General features: G+C 33.5%; 1 protein-coding gene across 3 annotated transcripts in view; it reads left to right on the top strand.

Moving 5' to 3' along the window:
* The window catches only part of LOC144853856 (mediator of RNA polymerase II transcription subunit 23-like), a 78,024-nt gene extending 60,627 nt beyond the window's left edge, over positions 1–17,397 (top strand). The window contains exons 1-34 of one of the 3 annotated variants that reach the window (XM_078711707.1): positions 3,444–3,571; positions 3,842–3,885; positions 4,020–4,051; positions 4,565–4,658; positions 4,802–4,926; positions 5,576–5,687; positions 5,773–5,871; positions 6,225–6,329; positions 6,729–6,798; positions 6,900–7,012; positions 7,284–7,379; positions 7,578–7,784; positions 7,948–8,091; positions 8,236–8,366; positions 8,911–8,978; positions 9,600–9,711; positions 10,121–10,269; positions 10,374–10,548; positions 10,678–10,841; positions 10,986–11,183; positions 11,695–11,761; positions 12,517–12,679; positions 12,870–12,941; positions 13,040–13,207; positions 13,392–13,508; positions 13,622–13,721; positions 13,907–14,036; positions 14,150–14,253; positions 14,406–14,571; positions 14,793–14,865; positions 15,502–15,716; positions 15,829–15,949; positions 16,171–16,262; positions 16,403–17,397. In XM_078711707.1, coding sequence (XP_078567833.1) covers positions 3,844–3,885; positions 4,020–4,051; positions 4,565–4,658; positions 4,802–4,926; positions 5,576–5,687; positions 5,773–5,871; positions 6,225–6,329; positions 6,729–6,798; positions 6,900–7,012; positions 7,284–7,379; positions 7,578–7,784; positions 7,948–8,091; positions 8,236–8,366; positions 8,911–8,978; positions 9,600–9,711; positions 10,121–10,269; positions 10,374–10,548; positions 10,678–10,841; positions 10,986–11,183; positions 11,695–11,761; positions 12,517–12,679; positions 12,870–12,941; positions 13,040–13,207; positions 13,392–13,508; positions 13,622–13,721; positions 13,907–14,036; positions 14,150–14,253; positions 14,406–14,571; positions 14,793–14,865; positions 15,502–15,716; positions 15,829–15,949; positions 16,171–16,262; positions 16,403–16,547 — 3,969 coding nt within the window. In that variant the 5' untranslated portion in view covers positions 3,444–3,571; positions 3,842–3,843 and the 3' untranslated portion in view covers positions 16,548–17,397. Of the gene's footprint in view, positions 1–3,443; positions 3,572–3,841; positions 3,886–4,019; positions 4,052–4,564; positions 4,659–4,801; positions 4,927–5,575; positions 5,688–5,772; positions 5,872–6,224; positions 6,330–6,728; positions 6,799–6,899; positions 7,013–7,147; positions 7,184–7,283; positions 7,380–7,577; positions 7,785–7,947; positions 8,092–8,235; positions 8,367–8,910; positions 8,979–9,599; positions 9,712–10,120; positions 10,270–10,373; positions 10,549–10,677; positions 10,842–10,985; positions 11,184–11,694; positions 11,762–12,516; positions 12,680–12,869; positions 12,942–13,039; positions 13,208–13,391; positions 13,509–13,621; positions 13,722–13,906; positions 14,037–14,149; positions 14,254–14,405; positions 14,572–14,792; positions 14,866–15,501; positions 15,717–15,828; positions 15,950–16,170; positions 16,263–16,402 lie in introns of those variants that run through there. The other 2 variants (XM_078711708.1, XM_078711709.1) reach the window with 2 other exon arrangements.
* Positions 17,398–19,396: the final 1,999 nt, after the last annotated feature.

The following is a 19,396-nucleotide window of genomic DNA, read 5'->3' as shown; positions in this document are numbered from 1 at the left end:
TGATATTGACGTGAGCTTGGGCACGAACGAATCGTACAAAGGACACCGCTAGACAACCGCGTTTCGATCACTGGCAGTCAGCTGGCATATAGCCTTCCGACGTACATCAAAAAATGGAACGCTGCGGTTACCTACAATATGTATGTGTGGCTATGAAGTATAGTGGATTATAGTAAATTTAATATATTACACTATAATATCTATGGTATCATGTACTGTAGTTTACACCTATAGCATTCGATTATTTTTTTCTAGACCACCAGCCGATACGTAGGCCTACTCAACTGTATCAATACCACCTATTTACATTGATATATTTAGTTTCCTCAACAAATTGCTGTAAATAAATAGAGATAGAGCTATCAGGGGCGGTCGCAGGACTATTTCAAGAGGGTTGCCCAAAGACTCCAGGGCTGTAGACACTGAGTATTTGAGCAAGAAAATTGTTAAATGACACCCCTAGATGGCCGCAAATGGTACTCTCGCACGTAAAATTCATGATAATTTTTTTTTCGTTCAATGCGAACGTCACGGGGAGGAGGTCCCCGATGAAGGTACTTTTGGTACGGTAATACATTCTAATAACTGTACTCAATTAATGTAAATTAATTATCAATTAATAATTTTAAAAAGTTATACAAAAAATATGAAGCTGTTGCTATAAATATATTGAGCAAAAGGTTAAATTGTATAATTTGGAATTTTAATTCATTTAAAAATGCTAAATAAAGTCAGATGTTAAAACCACCATTTCCAAAAATTCATTTTTATTTATCCACGTACTATAAACTTTACAAAAGTGTTGTTTTAAACCACACTCCAAATAAAACATAGAAAAGAATGATAGGACATTTGCAGAAAGAAGCAAACTTTGCTCTGCTACCGGTATAACACGGTTCAAATTTCGGAACGTCTATAAATTACTACGGAAATTCGGCCTAATATTTACGAACGTACGGAAATGAAGATAAATATGGTACTACACGCATCGGAAATACAGAATACGCACAATTATGATTTGGCCTAAAAATTGGCCTTAGATTATGGAAAACCCCCGGCAAAACGCAATAATTATGGACAAATCGATTATTAGCCTTGGCAATATGCCTAATATTTAAAAGGAATGAATATAGGCTATATTTCGTTTGTCGATGAATTTTTGAATTCATGTATGAATGATTGATCCATTAGAGGTAATCTGTGATGGCTCTAGTAACACTGCTATGCGTGGGTAATTTGTGAATAACGTAGTATGCTACATACACGAGCCTAGATAGGGAAGATCTGTACTGTCGTTCATTGCGAGAGGAGGGGGAAGTCCGGTAATGTGTCATGAAAAATGTAACAAGCCAGAGATGAAATAAAATCACTAACATTTAGCTGATTGTCGTTGTTTTAGTCGTCGTCAGAAGTTTATCGACCGACATCTATTTCTCATGTGTTGAGCGTTTCTTTAATTGAATAATTTTGGATTTTCAGTAAATTGCCAATGGTTTATTCAAAGTCAAACTGTAACTAATCCCTCACTATTCAATCAAAATGTTATTGTTATACTACTATATTGTTGAAAAATGGATTGCGTGACATGAAAATGGATTGATAGTAAAACGTAACAAAGATACGTTCTTGTCTGGTTATTAGGTATTCATGCTCCGATGAAGCAGAGGATTATTTTTGTAGCGTTCCATTTAAAATGAAAAGAAATATTTTGGTTGTGAAGGTCGTTTTAACAATAAAAATATCAAAACATTCAACAATAATAAAATGCCCTGCAACTCTGTAACTACTTTATGACTAAGCCTATCAAGTTCCGGGTCCGGATGGATATTGTATACGATGAAATGGAACTCAATTTTAATTTAGTGGCAGAAACAACATTTAGTATGAAATTAAGGCTGTTGCCCGGGCCACAAGGGAAACACCCCTGGGTCCGCCCCTGGCTATAATAAGCATTGAATTTGCCTTCTCACCCAAATTGTGCTTTTTTGGGGGGCTTGTAACTTGAACGCAAAACAAAATACCGAGTGAATGATCAAACAATCGGCGGTGGTTCCGCACACAGAGCACGCGCATCTAACATACGGCGGCAACAAATGTTATCGTGAGGAGGAGGAAAAAAGTACGATCGTTTTGTTCAATCGTAGCATGCTGCATGAGAGTGTTTTTCCGGCCAATTAGAGGTGCCATTTATCATGAATGTTATGTACGAGAGTACCATTTCCGGCCATCAAGGGGTGTCACTAAATTCGCCTCAGACCCCACCCGCGGCGCAGTGACCCAAATACTTATTGTCCGAACCCCCCCCCCCCCCCTTGACAGATCCTGGCTACGGCCCTGATACCATAGATATTATCGTGTGTAATATATTAAATTCACTATAATCCTCTATGATGATGATACACTATACTTCATAGCCACACATAAATATTGTAGGTAACCGCAGCGTTCCATTTTTTGATGTACGTCGGAAGGCTATATACTTTATGCATGCTGACTGCCAGTGATAAACAATAGGTACGCGGTTGTATTGACGGTATGAGTTATTCACAACGAGTTTACAAATTTTTCAATTTACAAATAACCTTTTGTATTGTGGGGCACGTATTTGGAGGATTTTCAGAGATGAGGGTGGTGAGGTATTGGGGATGTCGGGGATGGGGGTTCGCAGTCGGTTAAGGGTGGCGGGGAGGGGGGGGGCCGTGGGGTTCGCTGTAAAGGGGGTTCGCCCGAACCATAAACCCCCCCCCCCCCCCTGGCTACGGGCCTGAAGGCAGTGTACAGATAGTCTGTAATAGGTCATTTGGTATTGCTCACAATGTGCTAAATCATATAACATTGGTTGCTGGTGGTATCTACAATATCTAAGCTGGGCTAGTTGGGGGAAGGGGGGTCTCTAGTCTAACTTTAGGGTGTCTGGTACTTGCGGTGCAGCAAACAATTAGTCTGTTGTTATCCATTTAGTATTGTATGAACACAACTTGTTCATTTGGCATTAATTTTGAGTGGTACCTCACTCATCTATGCTAGCCCCATTTTAGGCCCTCCCTCGGGGGGTCTGGCGGGCCTATTGCAGCAGACAAAAAGTCTGTCGTTAGTGATACTTGTATAAGGATGCCAATGGGCATCCCATGGTGGTAAAATTAGGTGGTATCTCTCTCATCTAACCGGTGCCGTTTTTTAGCACCTTTCGGAGTCCCCCCTGTCTAGACGCAGCAGGGGGTACCCGGCAGACTCCCATTTTCATTGACTTCAAGTGACCACCAACACACTTAAATAGTCAGATATTGGTACCTAGCTCATCTAACCAAATGTCTCTGGGCTGCCTGTCTATATGTACGTAGATAATTGCCACATGCATAGAAATTGGTTAACTTTCCAGCTAGGTTGACCCCTCTGGGCTCCTGGTCTATGAACTTTAATTCCAGATTTACTTATCGCGGACGCCCGCCCTCTCTCCCCATTCTCGCGCGGCGAGAACAAAAACAACAAATCCAGGCTAGAGATTTTGATGGTTATAATTGAATGCAATGTAATAATAATACAAGTTTTACATAGGATATCTGAAAATAAAGTACGTTCTATTTACCTTCAGATTCAACCAAAATTACTGTTTTTGGACTAAACTAGCCCTAAACTAATCCCCTACTATTAGTTAGGCCTAGGCTAGGCCTAGGTATGCAGAGAGAGGCTACTAAAATTCTAGTCGCCTAGCTTGCTCGATAGGGGCGCAATGTAGCCAGGCCGAGAGCCCTAAGATGTTGCTATAGATATATTCCATTCAAATTATAATATAATAGCATTGATAATATTATTATTAGATAATAAGAAATTGATTTTTAAGATATGATGGAGGACGCTCTTCAATCAATTCTCAATGACATCTTGGTAAGTCTTTATTATTTGGTTGGTTTTATTTAGTGCTGTCCGAACCATTTGTACGCATTGCATTAAATCAATCTATTAGCCTAAACATATTAGTTCAACATTCAAGTATATTGAATATTTTGTTATATTTGCAGGTAACCACATCAGTAGAAGAAGCATTCAGTGGGTCAGTAGAAAAACAAGATAGGCCTACAGTACAATTTACAAAGTTGTACAATGCTACGTTTTTTACCAGTACCTTCTATTTCTCTTTTAGAACTCCATTTATTAAAACCATTCTATTCTTAAACTGTTTTACAATAATAAGTGTTGAGTTAACCCTTGAAATTGGCTTTACATGCAGATCTCATTAAAAATATTAAGAAGTAAAAAATAGGATTATTGTATAGTAATAGTACTAACAGTAATTAAAAACTAAGTTTGATTCAAAAAAGTATTTGGTTTCCAAAGCCACAACATACAGTAGCATCTGCCCAAAAAACACGTCAAAAAAAAAACCGTGCGCTTATGAAAGCAATATATATTTTAAACATACTAGTATAGTATACTTCTCTAGCTATTTTTCACAGAGCATAATACTTGGATTTAACTAACAGCCAGATAAATGCAAATTATCTATTGAAATATTGTCTTCTTCTCGTACATTCATTGATTTGCTTACATTAAATGCTATTTATAGATTTATCCTGTACTCACCAGAGGAAGAACACAACAAAGTCATTTACTGTAATGAATCCTTCTTACGCTTTTGGAAAGAAGCAATTACTACACTGGTAATTTTCATAGCTAATAAATAGTAACAGTTTTTCCTTTCTGGCCTGTTTTTTTTTTATTTCATAATTTGTTTCGTGCAACTAAATTTGTCAAATGTATGTTAATGTATAACAAGCTATTAATTGTATTTATTGTTTTCCAGGATGGACAGAAGGCAGCATTACAGTATTATATCAAAACACTACATGGACAACGAGCACCAAAAAGAGTTAGGTTGTTGTGTGATATGCTTGCACTTGCAGTTGAAAAGAAAGTTATTCCTGCAAAGTGAGTTGTTAACAGTTCTAACAACACTTTTATAGATAATGTTTATATCTATGTTTGGATTTTTTGTTTGCAGAGTCTTTCATCCCTTGCTGTTTTATTATTATTGTTTGTATTTTATTCAATTCATAAAAACAAACATACCAGCATAGGCAGACAAAGGATTTAATTTGAATTCCCAGTGGCTTTCCAAACAGATTGTTATATATTTTTATTTATTCAACTTCTCACTAACACTGTGAGTGTAGGATCAGGACCAACAGGTGGTAAACACCTCTAAAAATGGTCCAGTCCCAATTGCACAGTGGCTGTGTGTGACAGTGGCTGTGTTTGTGTGGACTACTACACCGGGGTAACCCCCTACTCGTCTCGAAAGATATACTAGGTTTTTTAAAGTGCACATCAGCTATGTGTACACTGGACCTATGGTTTATAGTCCTTATCCGACCAGAACCATGTAGTGAGTGAGCCTTGAACCTTTGCCGATGTTATGGCTACGTAATTACGGTTCCACTGTCTTAACCGCTTGGCCAGTCACTCACTATATATAACTGAGTAAAAATAACAATATAAATATACAAGTAATAAATTATACATCATTGATTGTCTTAGTGGTATTGGTTATGTTTTTAGCATTCTGTCTTATTTTAAGGTTGATTTGTGAAGAGCTTCTTATATCGGACAAACTAGACTTCAAGAGTACAGACACTTGGTGCCAAACGTTCTTACTTATCAAGAAAATCATTGTGTTTGTTGACTATAAGGTAAGCTTAACAATTGGCTAATCATAACTAAAAGCCTTTCTGTAATTGATCCCTGTAATTATATTACTGTGCTTTTCTTATATAGGGATGTCGTGACCTTTGGAATCTTATTCTGGATAAAACGTTGAGTATTCCAAAGAATGTCAACGTTTCCACTGCTAAGAAATTGGAAACTCTTACAAAGGTATTACTACATTTTTATATTGTAATATTGAAAGGTGTGTATACTCCATTTGTACACTCATAACTTGACCATTTTATCTGTTAATGGCCTCTCATTACTGTGATACTTCTGTTTATGTTTTATTTTCATAACTTGACCATTTTATCTGTTAATGGCCTCTCATTACTGTGATACTTCTGTTTATGTTTTATTTTCATAACTTGACCATTTTATCTGTTAATGGCCTCTCATTACCATCATACTTCTGTTTATGTTTTATTTTCATAACTTGACCATTTTATCTGTTAATGGCCTCTCATTACCATCATACTTCTGTTGGTTATATTTCTGCACTGTATATGTTTTTATTTTAGGTTATTTCTCAAATACTTGATCGCAATTCATGTTTGTTGCCAAGTTATTTTGCAGTAAATGAAATAATGAAGTCATCATCTGATGAGCCAAACTCAAACCATTGGGTAAGAATTGTGTAGTATCTTCTATAAAAACAATGTAACTAATTTGTTCAACTGCCTTCACTATGCTTTATATGAAAAAACTAAATTTAGTGCAAACTGTCCTCCATGATATAAATGTATTTACACTGCATGTCATGATTCAAATTCAGTTTAGATGTAGGTCTGTGTATTATCATATATTCCTTAACTGATTTTGTTTCATTGTGTGTGTAAATCACAACATCTCTCACAATACATGAATATATCTTACATGTATCAACACAATAATTAATATACACTAATCACGTTTGTTTAACTCCTAAAGTTATTATAGATCACAATAATAAAACATATAAAATGGCTAAAAATAATGTAAAAATATGATTACCAAACAGGTATGTTTGTTCTTTTTATTTTTAGCTGATTGGTGATGTGCTGGCTAGATTTGTTGACAGTTTTAGACAGACAGCAAGAATGGTTTCAATCACAGGTAAGTTGTTTTTACAGTTCCTTTAAATTAATTTATTTTTTTGTTTTTTTTAAAATTTATCCTGTAGAGATCAGAAATAATTTTAAATATGTTTTTAACAGGACGCTCAAAACTCTTACCAATTGTGGGTCACTCAAGTTCAATTGGAAACGCTTGGAAGTTGGAACAATCAACTTTAAGATTCCCACTGAAAGGAATGCTTCCTTATGATAAAGTAAGTTTACAATCAACTTTAAGATTCCCACTGAAAGGAATGCTTCTTTATGACAAAGTAAGTTAACAATCAACTTTAAGATTCCCACTGAAAGGAATGCTTCTTTATGACAAAGTAAGTTAACAATCAACTTTAAGATTCCCACTGAAAGGAATGCTTCCTTATGACAAAGTAATATTTATAACAATAAATCAATTTGTCCATTTCACTGTAATGTAAATGCTTGACCTTTCATATCTAATCATATAACATTTTTCTATTTCCTATCTAGGAGTTCCTTGAACCACAAAAATGTTTATTGAGATATGTTCTAGAACAGCCATATTCAAGAGACATGATATGCAGTATTTTAGACCTCAACAAACAGGTACTTAAATGTCATTAAAATAAATTTGCCCAAAAAACTAAACATTTTCAATTCATCTCTTCTCTGTACATTGTTTATTTATTATAACATTTGTTGACACTTGTCTGTAAATAATAATATGGTTGTCTGACGTTCTAATCTAAGCCTTTTTTAACTACAGACATTTTTAGCTGATTATATATGTTTTTTTATCATCAGCAAAAACAAAGGTGTACAGTATTAGAGGAGCAGTTAGTAGATATGTTAATATTGGCTATGGAAAAAATGGAAAAAGAAGTAGCAACAAACACATTAGATCAAATCTCAACTGAACTGTTATGGCGCCACCTATCAAGTCAGGTTATCTTCTTTGTGCTTTTTCAATTTGCTGGATTTCCTCAAATGGTTGAAACTTTAATTAAAAAGGTAACTATTAAAACACAGTGGTTTTCTTTTCTGGGTTTTCCATTTAGAGATAAAATTTAATAATTGATAAAAGTTGCATCATACATTGTATTGGTTTAATGTACCTCAATAAATCACATCTATTAAACATTTTATATTTACTCTTGATTTTATACACAAACAGTTGAGCAAGAACCCAATGTTAAGAGGACGTGACCATTTGATGTGGGTTCTTTTGCAAATAGTGTCTGGCAGTATTAAGAAGAATCCAGTGAGTGATTTTGTCACGGTTTTGAATCTCTTTGATCTACTTTACCCAGAACGAGAGGTAAACATAATTTTTTTATTTTATTGATAAATATAATAATAACTTCTTTTTATTAAAATGGTGTTTCATACTGGTGTTTGATAAATTTTACCTTTTTTAAGAGAAATATATCCATTTACAAATTATTTTTGATTGTATTAATAGCCTTTGCCACTGCCAGATTTAAAAAATCCCAACTGTATGATACAATTTGCAGTAACTTGTATCTGGATTCATCTAGCCCAGAAGGAACCCATTAAAAGACCAACACCACCAGCTCTTAAGCATCATCTTGAGTAAGTATCTAAATTGTTCCTTTTTTACCTGAATCAACTAAAAAGTCATTTTTATTTTATTGAAAATCACACACAAAACACACTGCCAGTAGAAAAGAAAAAGAAATGAGGTTGTTAGCCAATTATTTCTTTTGAGGAAAGTATGATAGATATGTCATGATTCTGGCATAGTATGATAGATATGTCATGATTCTGGCATAGTATGATAGATATGTCATGATTCTGGCATAGTATGATAGATATGTCATGATTCTGGCATAGTATGATAGATATGTCATGATTCTGGCATAGTATGATAGATATGTCATGATTCTGGCATAGTATGATAGATATGTCATGATTCTGGCATAGTATGATAGATATGTCATGATTCTGGCATAGTATGATAGATATGTCATGATTCTGGCATAGTATGATAGATATGTCATGATTCTGGCATAGTATGATAGATATGTCATGATTCTGGCATTGCTTTGTTTGCTCAAAATTGATTCACTCATAATTTTATTTATCCGTGATTTGTTTTATTTCTGCCTTTTTTCAGATATATTCAGCAAATCCGTAATAGCAATGAAGTCCATATGTCAAGAGTAGCTCTTGCCTGCAATGCATGTAAGTAATGTTGAATTAGATTAGTAAAGCATAGTAATGAGATATTCTCTGCAATGAATGCGAGTTCAACAGGGGAACAAGTGCCAATGTCCAGGGTAGCCTTTCTCTGCAATGCATGTGAGTTCACCAGGGGAACAAGTGCCAGGGTAGCCTTTCTCTGCAATGCATGCAAGTTTTACAGGGGAACAAGTGCCAATGTCCAGGGTAGCCTTTCTCTGCAATGCATGCGAGTTTACCAGGAGAACAAGTGCCAATGTCCAGAGTAGCCTTTCTCTGCAATGCATGTGAGTTCAACGGGGGAACAAGTGCCAGGGTAGCCTTTCTCTGCAATGCATGCAAGTTTAACAGGGGAACAAGTGCCAATGTCCAGGGTAGCCTTTCTCTGCAATGCATGCGAGTTTACCAGGTGAACAAGTGCCAATGTCCAGGGTAGCCTTTCTCTGCAATGCATGTGAGTTTACCAGGGGAAAAGTTCCAATGACCAGGGTAGCCTTCCTGTGCAATGCATGTGAGTTTAGCCATTCTATACAGTCAATGTAATTGTTCAATTTTACTGATCAATTCATGCACTCAGTATTCATAAAACATACAGTACATTGAAAGAATTTTTTCTTTCTGCAGACAGTACAAATGCAGAATACTTCAATAAACCAATAAAAATACTGTCAGCTCTAACAACTACACCTCTCTCAATGGCTTTGCTTGACTCACTTACTGTTCATGCTAAAATGAGGTATGTTTTTCAGAATGCATAAAACAATCTGTTATGGGTGCTGTTCAATTGTAATAACAGTTACATTCCAGTGGCTGCACTTTTCTAATTTATTTTTTATTTCTTTATACTGGGTGACCTCTTCAATCAAAGACTGGTCTTCCAGAGGGCCCTGTTATGATCAGTGGTTGTGAGTGAGAGTGGCTGTGTGTGTGTACTAGTAACCCCCTACTTGTCTCGAAATATGTACTACGTTCTTTAAAGTGCACATGAGCTAGATGTGTACACTGGACCTACGGTTTATAGTCCTTATCCAAGAAGACTTGTTCTTCCACCAGAACAATGGAGCGATTGGAGGGTCTAATCTGTATTACAAGTCACAATTTATCTTTACTCATCCTGTATTATGCATTTTGTCATTGCTTTTTAGTTTGTTACACAACATTGTCACCAAAATAATGACAATGGCAAAACACCAGCAGACAATTACGCACTCTATCCCAGCTGTGTTGATTGAGACATACAGTAGGCTACTTGTGTACATGGAAATAGAATCACTTGGAATTAAAGGCTATATCAGTAAGTGCTTAGTTTAAATGAATATAATGATAATAATTGAACAGCACACTAATCTCAGGTTTCTTGATCAATATTGAGATATCAATGAATATGTTTAATTTCAGATCAGTTGCTATCTACTATTAAGGAACATCATGCTTGGGGTATCCTACACACAATGCTTGAAATGTTTAGTTATCGGTTACATCATGTTCAACCACAATACAGGATCCAGCTGCTCTTATCACTCCATGCTTTTAACAGTATGCCACAAACCAACCAAAATCAGCTTTACCTATGGTACTTATCATTCTAATATTTAACATTAAACTTTCATTTCTTTGTTTTACACTGTTACAATTTTAATTTATTTTGTCGTGCTTGAAATGAAATAAATATCATATCATATGACTTTAAATGTTTTGTTAGTATTGAAAGTACAGCCCTTCAGCTTATCACTGGATTAGGTAGCACGGAAGTACAACCACAACTGTCACGATTCTTAACAGAACCAAACCAGTTACTTTCATTGGAATCTGAAGAATTGAATAGAGCTCTTGTCCTGTCTCTGGCACGAGCCATGCATATTACAGGTAGGTTGCTTGGATGGAATCAAAATACTGGTTATATCCGAGACAACTACACATTTGTATTGTACTGCAATATTACTAACTTAGGCTGTTTTTAAAAATTTTTTAGACCTTTTTGTCTGATATTATTCAGTTTACTATTTTTAGGATCAGAAACATTATCAAGCAATTGGTGCCAGGATATCCTAGCTAAACTGATGTCAAACACGGCTCACAGTTGGGCTCAGCATACCCTTGAATGCTTTCCTACAGCTCTTAACCAGTTCTTTCAACAAAACCCATACAATAGTGAGAATAGAGCTATTTTGAAGAGGAATGTAGATGAAGAATACAGGGTTTGGAAATGTATGTATACAGTTTTCTATTATGTAAATTATACTGTATGTATACAATTTTCTATTATGTAAATTATACTGTATGTATACAGTTTTTCTATTATATAAATTATACTGTATGTATACAGTTTTCTATTATGTAAATTATACTGTATGTATACAGTTTTTCTATTATATAAATTATACTGTATGTATACAGTTTTTCTATTATATAAATTATACTGTATGTATACAGTTTTCTATTATGTAAATTATACTGTATGTATACAGTTTTCTATTATGTAAATTATACTGTATGTATACAGTTTTCTATTATATAAATTATACTGTATGTATACAGTTTTCAATTATGTAAATTATACTGTATGTATACAGTTTTCTATTATATAAATTATACTGTATGTACACAGTTTTCAATTATGTAAATTATACTGTATGTATACAGTTTTTCTATTATATAAATTATACTGTAATAATATAAGTTTGATGTTTTTGAATTATTTTTGTTGAACCATTCACAGCTATGAATAATGACGCTGATCTAGTGAAGCATTTCACAGCTGAAAATCGTCCACCAATGTTTTTATGGTAAGATCTTTCTCTTCCACCCTATTCCACTTATATTCCCAGTTTCCTGGACTTTCTGCATTCTCACTCCTGAGGACGATCAAAGTATATTGATTGAAACGTCGAGAAACTCAACACTTCTTTTCAGAACTAATATACGTGGTGTACCGCAAACTTTATATCAACATTTGATTTCATCATGCAAACCTTCAAAGAATATATCAAGATCTTTCTCAATGTATAAAAAACATATCATGCTATCTATGTGTATATCTGATAACTGTATACACATCAGCAGAGCCTGTAGTCAACTGTATTGAACATTCTGTCTTTATGATTAGTGTTTTGTGAACATTCTGTCTTTATGATTAGTGTTCTGTGAACATTTTGTCTTTATGATTAGTGTTCTGTGAACATTCTGTCTTTATGATTAGTGTTCTGTGAACATTCTGTCTTTATGATTAGTGTTCTGTGAACGTTCTGTCTTTATGATTAGTGTTCTGTGAACATTCTGTCTTTATGATTAGTGTTCTGTGAACATTCTGTCTTTATGATTAGTGTTATGTGAACATTCTGTCTTTATGATTAGTGTTCTGTGAACATTCTGTCTTTATGATTAGTGTTCTGTGAACATTCTGTCTTTATGATTAGTGTTCTGTGAACATTCTGTCTTTATGATTAGTGTTCTGTGAACATTCTGTCTTTGTTATTAGTGTTCTGTGAACATTCTGTCTTCATTATTAGTGTTCTGTGAACATTCTGTCTTTATTATCTAGTGTTCTGTGGAAGATGTTGTTGCAATCTGATCAACTACGTCCTGTTATCATCAAGATCTTAGAAACAATTGGACCTCGTATGATTTCCAAACACATTCGACTGTTTACTGATTATCTTGTCTTTGAATTCTCCAATTCAGTTGGCAGTCAACACGTTAATAAGGTACGCAACTCATTTTTTTTAATGTTTTTTTAAAAAGCTTTTTGTAATGATTTGATCCATAGATTGATTATGATCTTTTATTTGAGTAGAATTACTGTAATGTAAGTTAATGTGAGATGATGAGAATTACAATTCTATTTTATTATAACCAATGGTGTATAATTTATTTATTATTGGTTTATTCTTTTAGTGCATTGAGACACTCAATGATTTGGTTTGGAAGTTAAATGTAGTGACTCTTGATCGACTTATTCTCAGTTTGGCAAGTATTACTCAAAACTTGTATTTATTCATTCCTTCATATGGTTATTTACTTATATTATTTAAACTTATACTTATTACTTTTTCTCAATCTGTTAGGCTTTGGGAAACCATGAAGGCAACGAAGCTCAAGTATGCTTCTTCATCATTCAACTGCTCCTTCTGAAACCAAATGAATTTAGAAATCGCGTGGCTGAGTTTGTTAAACTTTCTCCAGATCATTGGTTGGATAATGACTGGCACACTCACCATGTTACTTTTAACCAGGTGGGTATTCGCTTTTTTTTTAAAATGTTGTTAGCCCTATAACTTTCCAGCCCAGGTCAGTTGATTTGCATGCCATCTATCGAAGTGTAGTGATTCTACAGCTTTTAGTAAATGTTCATATATTATCATATATTATATATAATGATTTCATTGCAAGCTAAATAATATGTATGTGTTGTTACAGAGATTTCCAGAGAAGTTCTTTTTTGAAGGATTATATGAAGCAACAAGAACACAAATGGCAAACCCACCGACGTACTTGCCAACATACTTTGTAAATGTCTGCCTTCGATTCCTCACTGTATGTTGTATTTTATTTTTTATTTTAATAAACCAAATTACAATTTTATGTTAATAAATAACTTTTTGCAGTAATATATATTTTATGAATTTGTATAAATATTTTTGTAACAGGTTTTTGACATCGTTATCCATCGTTTCTTGGAACTTCCACCGGTCTCAAAGTCTTTAGAGACTCTTTTGGACCATCTTGGCTCACTTTACAAGTTTCATGGTAAGAAAAATATACATACAAAGGTTTAGTTGTCTAAAGGTGTCATAAGATAGAGATACTGCAAATACGGTAGGTGACATGTCAGCTGCAGTTTTGAGTAGGCTTTAGCTTATTGTTATATTTCTATTTTGTGTATGAAATGTGTGTATTGGTTTGATTAAAATATATGTTTAATTTGTTTACAGCTCGACCTATTACCTATTTGTATAATACACTTCATTACTATGAAAAGAAAGTTAAAGATCGTCCATTGATGAAGAAGAAACTTGTTGGATCAATCACCGGCTCTTTGAAAGAAATACGCCCCCAAGGATGGTTAGTTGGTCAACTTTATTCATTAAAATAATTAAGAATAGTTCAAATTCGTTTTACTGCTTTCTTTCTTTGAAAGCTATAATATAACTAATAAATGTTTGTTCCTATTTTAGGTGCTTAACTAAGGATTTTAATGATTATCTTGGTAGACCAGGAGATGAAACTTGGGTTCCACCTCAAGAATATTACCACAAACTGATTGCCAGATTGGTTGACAATATCCTTTCAAAATGTGAATGGTTGTAATTGTATGTATATAATTTATAGTAGCTAAAAGTATAGAGTATTTTACGCTTTGTTGCTCGTATTGAACTGGATATGTATGTAGTGTACTATTGAATTATGTTGTTTTCTTTAACTGTTAATTACCTATTTCTGGTGATATACCTGAAGCCTTTAAAGGATGTGATTGGAGATTTAATGAATTCCCAAATGCCTCTTGCCATGCATTACATGTTACTTGTATTGAGTTGATGGCTTTATCTCCTCAGAGTGTTACTATTAGTAATTCTCTTCTTGATGTTGTCTTGAAAACGTATGTATAACACAAGTTACACTTGATATTAATAGTACAATGGATTGTTATAAATGTTCAGCAGTAATGGCCAAGTAGCTAATAATTTTATGCTATTTTATGTACAAAACTTTATATTTAAAGGCCATTCTTTTACGCATTTATCAATTGATGATCCTTCCGACAGCTTTTTATTTATAGATGTTTTTTATATAGCTTTTAATTTTCTCTTTTTTAACCAGTCCATGTGAAATACCACGTGATAAACTCATGATGTGGATTAATGCTGTTGCCTTGGTGATGACCTCACTACCTGTAAGTTGATTAAGTAGTGGTTAAGTATTATGAAATCGAAGGTAAACAATTTAAACATGTTTGACTAATACAAACACTGGTAATGTATTTTCTATAATTGAAGAGAATGTAAACATTTTAAAGATGATGTTTAACTTATCACAAGATTGATCTTAAGAATAAGTACATTACAAACATATAGGAATTTGTTTCCTCAATCTGCTATATTGTAATAGATACTGTATATTTCATACTCTGTATCTGCTGCCTTTACATTTAAGTGTAACTGTTTCAGATCATCTAGGCAGAGTTAGTGCTTGGTAAAATATATAAAATAAATTAAAAGTTATCTTAAGGCCTGTTTCTACTGAAAAATTTCAAAAGATTGGTATTACCTTCCAGCTAAAAATTGCATTAAAAAAATGTTTTTTAAACTGGTAATTGAAGATATAGACCAGATTCATTTTTCAGTATTTTAAATCTGCTTGCTCAGCAGAAACCGGACCTATCGCATATTGTATTATGGTAATAAGAGTCCATTGCTATAATAGGATTCAAAATAAGTTAACAATTCTTGCATTAATCATACTGAACTTATTTTGTTTATATATCCCGTTATGCTACACTGAACAGTTTAAAAATAATTACATTTTCCAGGATTCATACTTGTCAGTGCTAAACAACCGTATCCTGGAGACTCTCAAAAGCCCGTTGCTAAATGGTGCAAGCAGGCCAGTTCAAGGTCTGTTTGCAACCTTTGATTTTGCCTCTGCTCATACATCATTCAGTGAAGCTCCATGTTCATATGTCTTAGCATTAACCCATGCTGTATGGTTACACTCTAGTATTGGACAGCTTACACTCCTACCACAGTAAGTGCTTTGTTTTGTTATTTACTGCACAATTTCTGTTTAATTTATGACTTAAGCTCTGTATATGTAGCTATTGTAATATTTTGCCATGATTTCTTTCTGTAATTTTAAGATTTCTGAAGAATGAAGTCCGACCGCTTGTGAAAACTGAAGAACAGCTGCTCTTTGTTTTCCATCTTGTTGGTCCATTTCTCCAACGATTTCATGAGGAAAGAACACGCTGTCTGCTTAATGTAAGTTAGTCCCCTGTGAACAACACTTGTTCCCCAGTTAGCGGTGATAGTGTATCCTCATACTCCGGTTTGGGTGCTTGTTTGGTGTTTTTGTCTTTTTGTTCTTTTCCTTTTGGTTTCCACTCTTTCTCTTTATTGTCGAGCGCATAGAGACATTGTTTATTTGCGCTATATAAATCTATCTATTATTTATTATTATTATTATTATATTCTGTTTGTAGATTACCAGTGAGTTTTATGACATGTTGGCAGCTGTCGACAAGAACTGTGCAACTCATCATCTACAACACAAAGACTCAATCTGTGACTTTCTGTATCCTTTATACCACCCTCTATTATTTACATTCTTTATTATCAATACTGTAAGATAAATATACACAGTAACACAGGCCGCAATAATATTATAAAATAATAAAGTGTGATTTATCTTTAAAATCCTTAATTTGAGAATAGATACCACATAAAGTATATGTTTACTGGTGATGTAGTAAAGAGTAAGGCAGAGTCTGTCATAAAAGAATTGAGGCAACCTTTACAACAGAGGTTACGTTTTATTAGTAAAGGAGCTGAACTACATGTACAGTCACAATCAAGTTAAAATATAACGGACTGGGTGTATTTTGTATTTTTCATTCTTTCACATCCAACAGTGTATACACCAATTGCAGGATGAAAATACACATACAAACAAACATATAAAAATAATAACAAAAAAGAAAAGCCTAATAGTTAATCTAATCTATAGATTGGTGACAGGGTTGGTATTGATGGTCACTAGTTGGAATGGCAGTGAATCCATGGAAAGTACAATGATGTAGACATTGGCCATAATTGTCACCATAAGTCAGTCACAGATGTAGACGTCGCTCATAGAAATCCATCTGAATATGCATCTTTGCTGTTTTTATTGATTAAGTTGGTATTCAATTGTCAACAAAATACATGTATTGATTTGGATAATTAGTATAAAGTAATTTAGTAGAACACTGATAATTGCCAAGTTGACCTTTGACCGAGTAGTTTCAATGTCGTGGAACGCCTCTTTCTTATTGATGAATCAATATATTGATAATATCAATTCCTCTAACAATATAATAATAATATTGGCTCTTGATAGCATTGTAATAGTAGACACGTATCCCAATCAATATGGCTGTTATTATTTGTGCAAATCAAGAATGCGGAGCGGATGATAAGATTGTAGAGCTTTTATTTTCCCCATGGTTCCACCTTGGTCTATCTGTCTGCGAATCAAAAAGCTGTAGCTGAATCTTTATAAATTACCTAGACAGGTTTGTTTTGCCCCATGACACAACAAAGTTGGTTTATCTAAATCTCTACTGTAAAAATATTTAAATCTAGGAGGGCGCTTCTAGTCAAGTATGGCCCGGAAGGCTAATTTGAAAACGTAAAAAAGGTAATAAAGTAATAAATCCTGAATTATTGGATATCGTGAGTTATTCATTATTTTAAGACAACACGCTAATCTATTTCAATAAACCCAATCACCACAATATAGTGGTGAAACGGTTGGTTTCTAGTTAGACTGTATTTGGTGGTTTTAATCATTTAATGCCAGTTAAATTTAACCTACTAGGCATACAGCATTAGCTTTTAAATAATTATAGTTGTAAAAATAGGCTGGTCGGAAAAAATTATGCTTAGAATATTTTGGCGAATTTAGAAACTAAATATTGTTTTTACTTTATTTACAGGTATAAATCATTTATAAAAAAAACCAAATTACTAGATTTTATAAAAATATTAAATTAATAATTTACACAATTTTGGAAAATTTCTGAATGAATAAATTAAACTTTAGATAACTCTAATTGATTTTAAAATATTTTCTACTTTCCATTTTTAAACCATGTTACAGATTCAGCATCACATTAATATCGCGTGTTATTGAATCTAACTTTATTACGTCAATTTATGTGTTGTAAAAATCGAATTTACGTGTGTTTTTAATTCTCTACTACATAAGTAATACCATGGAGTTAGCGACTATCCACATCCATGATACATACAGCGTTGCCTCTCTGCAACACTACAACGCATGTCTTGCTACCATTCCTTTATGCATCACTTTTCTTTTTCTATTACAATATCAGCAAACGAGATAAAACGCCTTCAATCAATTTAGATAATAGAGAATTCTTACTATTTACTGTAGGTTGTTATATAATTACACACGCCCGTTGCTTTAAGCTATTCTACACGACATAATAATAAGTATAACGCTTAAATATAAGCAATCAATACCATTTCCAAACGCTCAACTGTTAGCTATAAGTATACAATTTTCGATTTATTCAATTAAAAATCAAATTGCAACAAGTGGTCAAGTACACAAGATTATTGATTGTTGTAGTTGAATCAAGTGGTCAAGTTGCCCTTTAAACAAAACGTTAGTGTGACATAAGTAGGCCTATTAAGAAACAGTCAAACCATTAGTTATCAATCATTTCATTTCAAGAATTTTAATAATGGCAAAATAACAATACGTAAAAGTCCATTATTGGGTTATCCTGTATTAGAAGAAAACAATGTTTCTTGTCGCATGCAGGATCCCTGCTAAAAAGCTAAAAAAACAACTACAAAGCAACATAAAACATTTCAGAAACAATGGCTTACAACATATTTTAAAGTATAAGTAAAGTTATGTTTTGGGTTAATTAATACCAATAAGAGAGTTGAAAAAAAAAACCCCGAACATTAATTAAAATTCGTAATTCAGTTAATATTTCGTTTGAACGAAACAAATATCGGTAAATGTTTCTATGGCGTAATTGAAATATTGCGAGGACTATACTAGGTGAACAATTGAATAAATGTGAGGGTTCAACCGATCGTTAATTATGTAAGGTTTGTCTTAACTAAATGGATTATAATTGATATGACGATGAAGCGTTATTGAGCTAAATTACAAGACAAAAACAAGAAAATGTTTTTAGAATTATCCAATTGTTGCTAGCCAACTAATATTGATTTCATAACACAGGCTAGTCAAAGCAAATACCCTTAATTTGCATATAGTGTTTATTCAAGTGTATCGTAGCAATGTATAGAAATTTTGCACAATTTCTACGTTGAAGTTGAAACATGTTCCTTTTTAGACGTATCTCTTGATACCTCGCACAACGTCAACTTAAATCGACTTTCAATTTGAAAGGAGTTATTTTTGTGTTTGCCGAAACCAACATGTATTGTACACTCAATTCACAGCGTTACAATGTTCAGAACGTTTAGGATTGCCAACAGCAGCATGATACTCATACAAAATAACTTTTCTGAAAAAGCGTTTTATAATCTGATGCTTCCAGTTTATCAAAGGATTGACTTATAGATGCTGAATTAATAATGCAGAAGTTTTTATACATTTAAAGAAAATAATATATTCTTTAGAAATGGCGGAACAAGCTGAAACTGAAGTGAAACAAAGTA

The sequence above is a fragment of the Antedon bifida genome, chromosome 10, assembly GCF_963402885.1.
Source record: "Antedon bifida chromosome 10, ecAntBifi1.1, whole genome shotgun sequence".
Lineage (NCBI taxonomy): Eukaryota > Metazoa > Echinodermata > Crinoidea > Comatulida > Antedonidae > Antedon > Antedon bifida.
This window is presented reverse-complemented; position numbering and strand designations above follow the sequence as displayed.